Source organism: Macaca thibetana, chromosome 12 (genome assembly GCF_024542745.1).
Source record: "Macaca thibetana thibetana isolate TM-01 chromosome 12, ASM2454274v1, whole genome shotgun sequence".
NCBI classification, from domain to species: Eukaryota; Metazoa; Chordata; class Mammalia; order Primates; family Cercopithecidae; genus Macaca; species Macaca thibetana.
This window is the reverse complement of record NC_065589.1, coordinates 34,964,812-34,971,512: the sequence shown is the minus strand read 5'-3', so window position 1 is coordinate 34,971,512 and position 6,701 is coordinate 34,964,812. Positions and strand designations below refer to the sequence as shown.

At 42.7% G+C, this 6,701-nt stretch overlaps 1 protein-coding gene across 1 annotated transcript; it reads left to right on the top strand.

Moving 5' to 3' along the window:
- The first annotated feature begins 6,263 nt into the window (after positions 1 to 6,263).
- On the top strand, positions 6,264 to 6,434 carry LOC126933104 (40S ribosomal protein S29-like). Its single transcript, XM_050752673.1, has one exon. It carries the CDS (start codon positions 6,264 to 6,266, stop codon positions 6,432 to 6,434), a length of 171 nt encoding a protein of 56 aa, XP_050608630.1.
- The last annotated feature ends 267 nt before the right edge of the window (positions 6,435 to 6,701 follow it).

Sequence of the window (6,701 nt, the reverse complement as noted above, 5' to 3'; positions counted from 1 at the left end):
AAAATTGCTTGAACCTGGGAGGCAGAGGTTGCAGTGAGCAGAGATCACGGCACTGCACTCCAGCCTGGGTGACAGAGCGAGACTCCATCTCAAAAAAAAAAAAAAAAAAAAAAAAGAGTGGCAAAGTTAGCAGGAATGAAGGAAACTCCCATGGCTTAAAAAAAAAAAGAGAAAGGAATGAACATTTATTGAGCAATTACCACATGCAAGATGGTTGGTGGGCATTCTCTCCTTTGAGTTTCATAATATAACTTGTATGAGTCTGTTCTCACGTTGCTACAAAGAAATACCTGAGACTGGATACATTTTTCTTTTTTTTTTTTTTGAGCCTGAGTCTCACTCTGTCGCCCAAGCTGGGGTGCAATGGTGTCCATCTCAGCTCACAGCAACCTCCGCCTCCCAGGTTCAAGTGATTCTCCTGCCTCAGCCTCCTGAGCATCTGGAATTACAGGTGCGCGCCATCACGCCCGGCTAATTTTTTGTATTTTTAGTAGAGACAGGGTTTTCACCATGTTGGCCAGGCTGGTCTTGAACTCCTGACCTCAAGTAGTCCACCCGCCTCAGCCTCCCAAAGTGCTGAGATTATAGGCGTGAGCCACCACACCCAGCCATATTACTATTGTTATTTTAGAGCTTTATTGGCCACATCAATTTCCAAGCCTTGAAGAGAAAGTCCCCAGTGTCAAATAAAGGTGCTCCCTCTTGAAAGGACAGATTAGGTTTTATGACTCACAGGGCTAGTATCATACATATTGAGCAAGTTTGGGTGAAAAGCTATACATATTTATGAGAGGAGCCTGGCACACATGCAGTGGGTAATTTTTGTATTTTTAGTAGAAATAGGGTTTCATCATTTAGCCAGGCTGGTCTCAAACTCCTGACCTCAGGTGATCCTCCTGCCTTGGCCTCCCAAAGTGCTGGGATTACAGGTGTGAGCCACTGCGCCCGGCCCATAGGGGTGGATTTCTTTTTTTTTTTTTTTTTTTTTTTTTGAGACGGAGTCTCGCTCTGTCGCCCAGGCTGGAGTGCAGTGGCCGGATCTCAGCTCACTGCAAGCTCCGCCTCCCGGGTTCGGGCCATTCTCCTGTCTCAGCCTCCTGAGTAGCTGGGACTACAGGCGCCCGCCACCTCGCCCGGCTAGTTTTTTGTATTTTTTAGTAGAGATGGGGTTTCACCGTGTTAGCCAGGATGGTCTCGATCTCCTGACCTCGTGATCCGCCCGTCTCGGCCTCCCAAAGTGCTGGGATTACAGGCTTGAGCCACCGCGCCCGGCCGGATTTCTAATGAATAGCTAAGCACTATCCCTTTGCTGCTGTCCTCTCAATAGTGAGTTATTGCAAGAGCTGGTTGTTATAAAGTGTGGCAACTGCCTGCCCCCATCTCTTGTTCCTGCTTTTGCAATGTGAAGTGCCTGTCCCCACTTCACCTTCTGCTGTGAATAAAAGCTCCCTGAGGCCTCTTCAGAAGCCAAGCAATGTCTGTGCCATGCTTGTACAGCCTGCAGAACCATGAGCCAGTTAAACCTGTTTTCTTTGTAAATTACCCAGTCTCAGGTATTCCTTGTTAGCAATGCAAGAATGGTCTAATACATATCGAGACCTTACATGTTTACACAGTGTATTAGTCCAGTCTCACACTGCTATAAACTGACCAAGACTGGGTAATTTATAAAAGAAAGAGGTTTAATTGACTCACAGTTCCACAGGGTTGGAGAGACATTAGGAAACTTACAATCATGGCAGAAGGGGAAGCAAACATGTCCTTCTTCATGTGACAGTAGGAAGGAGAAGTGCTGAGCAAAAGCAGGAAAATCCCCTCATAAAACCATCAGATCTCGTGAGAACTCACTCACTATCACGAAAACAGTATGGAGGTAATCGCCCCCATGATTTAATTACCGCCCACTGTGCGGATTATGGGAACTACAAGCCAAGATGAGATTTGGGTGGGGACACAGCCAAACTATATCACACAGTATGATGTGATATACTACTTTACTCAATTGGATAATTGGAAAAAAACTGTAACAGCATAGGATAGGTCCTGCCAAGTCTCCTCCTGTTGCTTTCCTTTACTCAAATGTCAATTAAAAAAAAAAAAATAGAGACAGAGTCTCACTATGTTGCCCAGGCCAATCTCAAACTCCTGGCTTCAAGCAATCCTCCTGCTGGGGCCTCCCAAAGATCTGGAGTTACAAGCATGAGCACTGTGTCTTTCCAATGGCAATTTTTGAATAAAAGGATTAACTACTAATTCTGAGGCATTGGAGATTGAGGAGAATGAGAAAGACGGCCAGCACTGTGTGCTTCTCTGGCTGTTCATTGTATCAGTTTGCATGAGAGGGCAGTGGGCTCAGTTTACTGAACAGTAGTTCCCCTACTTCATGAATGTTTTTCAAGGATGATTCTAAAAGGAACTAGAGGAGTAGGTAACAGCAGCATTGATGGAAGATTCTGAGAGGAAGTAAGCCACATCTAAGGAACTCTAGCCAACTAAAAATAAGTTCTTTATCTAGTATTTAAAAAGCATCTTCAGTGTAATCAACCAAAAATTTCCTAAGAAAAATGGGCTTGCTCATACGTTGTTGGTATGAAGATGTATTGTTATAAAGGTTTGAGAAGGCAATTGACAATTGACAATATGTATCAAAATTATTTCTTTTTTTTTTTTTTTTTTTTGAGACAGAGTCTCACTCTGTAACACAGGCTAGAGTGCAGTGGTGCAATCTCAGCTCACTGCAACCTCTGTCTCTCAGGTTCAAGCAATTCTTGTGCCTCAGCTTCCCTAGTACCTGGGATTACAAGCATGCCTGGCCAATTTTTGTATTTCTGGTAGAGATTGGGTTTTGCCATGTTGGCCAGGCTGTTCTCAAACTCCTGACCTCAAGTAATCCACCCGACTTGGCCTCCCAACGTGCTGGGATGACTGACATGAGCCACCACACCCAACCTTATCAAAATTCTTAATGTCACTGCCATAACATAGCAGTTCCACTTAAAGAATACACCTATAGGAGTACTTATGCCTGTAATAAAAATTTTGACTAAGGTAATCAAATTAAGCAACATATGCATAATGGGAGTCCCACAGAGGGAGGGGAAAAAAACAGGTAAAAATAATATTTGAAGAAATGATTGCCAAAACCTTTCCAAATTTAATGGAAAATATTAATTTACACATCCTAGAAACTCAATAAACTCCAAGTGGGATAAACTCAAAGATATGCACACTGAAACATCTTATAGTCAAGTTATCTAATGTCAAAGACAATGAGAGAATCTTGAGAACAGCAAGAGAAAAATGACACATAATGTACAACAGATCCTCAAAGAGATTAACAGCTTACTTTTCATCTGAAACTGTAGGGGCCAGAAGTCAGTGGAATGACATATTCAAAGTGCTGAAACAAAGACCATCATACAAGAATTCTACATCCAGCAAAATAGCTTTCGAAAATTGAGACATTAAGACATTCGAATAAACAAAGATAATCAAAAACTGAAAAAATTCATCACTAGTAGACCTGCTCTATAAGAAATACTAAAGGGAATCCTGGGCTGGGCACAGTGGCTCACGCCTGTGATCCCAGCACTTTGGGAGGCCAAGACGGGCAGATCACAAGGTCAGGAGATCGAGATCATCTTGGCTAACATGGTGAAACCCCATCTCTACTAAAAAATACAAAAAATTAGCAGGGCGTGGTGGTGGGCGCCTATAGACCCAGGTAGTCAGGAGGCTGAGGCAGGAGAATGGCATGAACCTGGGAGGCGGAGCTTGCAGTGAGCTGAGATCGCACCACTGCACTCCAGTCTGGGCGACAGAGCGAGACTCCATCTCAAAACAACAAAAAAAGAAATACTGAAGGGAATCCTTCAGCTACATGAAAGAACACTAGACAGTAATTGAATCCAAGAAATAAAGAATCCAAGAAATAAAGAGCACCAGTAAAGGTAAAAATAAAACCGCAAAGGTAAATATAAATAACATTATAAATGGGTTTGTGTTTGTGTGTGTAACTCTTTTCCTACCTAATTTAAAAGACAAAAGTGGCCAGGCATGGTGGCTCACACCTGTATTCCCAGTACTTTGGGAGGCTGAGGCGGGCAGATCACTTGAGGTCAGGAGTTTGAGACCAGCCTGGCCAACATGGTGAAACCCCGTCTCTACTAAAAATACGAAAATTAGCTGGGGGTGGTGGTGCATGCCTGTAATCCCAGGAACTCAGGAGTCTGAGGCAGAAGAATTGCTTGAACCTGGGAGGTGGAGGTGTCAGTGAGCTAAGATCACGCCACAGCACTCTAGCCTGGGCAACAAGAGCAAAACTCCATCCAAAAAAAAAGAAAAAATTTTATTTTGCCTCATAGAACATAACAACATATAAGTGACATAAATAGGCGTTTCATTAACTGATATTTACCTATTACTATAACACACTGATATTTTCTTTTCTTTGTTTTTTTGTTTTTTGAGATGGAGTTTTGCTCTTGTTGCCCAGGCTGGAGTGCAATGGTGTGATCTCAGCTCACGGCAATTTTCCGCCTCCCAGGTTGAAGCGATTCTCCTGCCTCAGCCTCCCAAGTAGCTGGGAATACAGGCATGCACCACCACACCTGGCTAATTTTGTATTTTTAGTAGAGACAGAATTTCACCATGTTGGGAAGGCTGGTCTTGAACTCCTGACCTCAAGTGATCCACCCGCCTCAGCCTCCCAAAGGGCTGGGATTACAGGAGTGAGCCACTGCACCCAGCCTCAGTAAGTTGATTTTTATGACTACTAATGGGTCCCCCAAAACAGATCTGAATCATAATTAGTCTACTTGTTATAAGAAAGTATGTGTTTGGCTTTTTGTTTAAGGAAAAAACAAAAAAAAAATTGGAAAATATTTTCAAAAATAAATGTTTATCAGCATTTTTATGGGAAACAATCTGGTGGAACAGGAGCCCAGCCAGGTAAATCATACAATCCAAGCAGAAAGAAATCATGGGAACGTGTCTCTGAATGGAGAGAGAAACATGGCTTCACAGGAAGCTTGCTTATTGAGATGTAGGACAAATAAAGTGGGTGAAAGAGGTTAAAAAAAAAAGCACTCTGAGAGGAGATTGAAGCGTAACTTTAATACACAAAACAAAAGCTGTATTCCACACTTCTGATCATCTCCCCTCTCTTACTCTTCAAGCTTTAGATTCCAACTTTCTAATACCACATCCAATCATATCGAATTAGCCTGAAGTTTGATTTGGAAGGCGGGTGACCCAGTCTCATTTTGGCCTGATGACATTTTGGGCTTGGGGCTATCTCCCTTTTTCAGTACTTAGCTCAACTACAGAAATAATACCAGCAATAATATCATACCCTTACCATGCACCTCTAATTGAAATGTGAATGGATGTGCTATTGGCCAAGGGCCCCTGTCCACTAATTATGTATCATCTGAAAATCTGACCCAAGTATCTGACAATCAAAGAGGGATAGCTTTCATCCTGCTGTTATCTGTTCACAGTTATGCCATCTGGCTCTTCTACCCAGAAGAAAACTTGGCATCCATATTCAACCGGAATGACCGTCAATTCTCAAAACATCTTATTTTCTCTTTGCCAAGAACCAAGTGACAACTGATCTCAAAGTGTAAGCACCTAACCTATAAAACAAATGACTTGGGGGAAGAGGCATTTTTCTCAATGAAAAATAGGGTTGAGAGAGTATTTTTGTGTCATCAGACATCTCAAACTATTTTCTAACAGTATAACCTAATTTATATTTTCTTTGTGTTTGTCTCTGACTTTTCAGTTCCTTTTTAATAAATACTTTTTGAGCACCTGCCATATGAAATGAAATGAAATGAAATGAGCCAAGCACTAAAAGGATACCAAGCTGTACTAGTCAGGGAAATGGCTCTAGCTCTGTAGGAATAAAACATCAGATTTCAGGCCGGGCACAGTGGCTCACGCCTGTAATCCCAGCACTTTGGGAGGCCAAGGCGGGCAGATCACCTGAGGTCAGGAATTCGAGACCAGCCTGGCCAACATGGAGAAACCCTGTCTCTATTAAGAATACAAAATTAGCCAGGTGTGGTGGCGTGCGCCTGTAATCCCAGCTACTCGGGAGGCTGAGGCAGAAGAATGGCTTGAACCCAGGAGGCAGAGGTTGCGGTGAGCCAAGATTGCGCCACTACACTCCAGCCTGGGCGACAAGAGCGAAACTCCACCTCAAAAAAAAAAAAAAATTACCTTTACCTCATTAAACTCCTGAGAGCAAGAGCAAGATGGGTCACCAACAACTGTACTGGGGCCACCCGCAAAAATTTGGCCAGGGTTCTGGCTCTTGTCGCGTCTGCTCAAACCAGCATGGTCTGATCCGGAAATACGGCCTCAATATGTGCCGCCAGTGTTTCTGTCAGTATGTGAAGGATATCGGTTTCATTAAGTTAAACTAAATGATGTTCCTTCAAAAGACTATCCAAGGCATCTACCTAATGAAAAACCATGACAGTTCTCTGTACATAAAATAAGCATTTATTTTTTTTAATCTTTAATTTAAAAAAAAAAGGGGAAAGAAACTTCATCAGAGTAGAAAAGAGTTAATAGAAGAGGGGTATCATGGAGGAAGTAGCATTTGAAATGATCCTTGACAGAACTGCCAGACAGCCTTTGTAAGAGCAGCATTCCAGAGGGAGCAGTGAGCACTAATAAAGCAATAGTGG

What these genes read in the sequence shown, in the direction of transcription:
- LOC126933104 (XM_050752673.1), top strand. Translation starts at nt 6,264, where the DNA reads ATGGGTCACCAACAACTGTACTGGGGCCACCCGCAAAAATTTGGCCAG.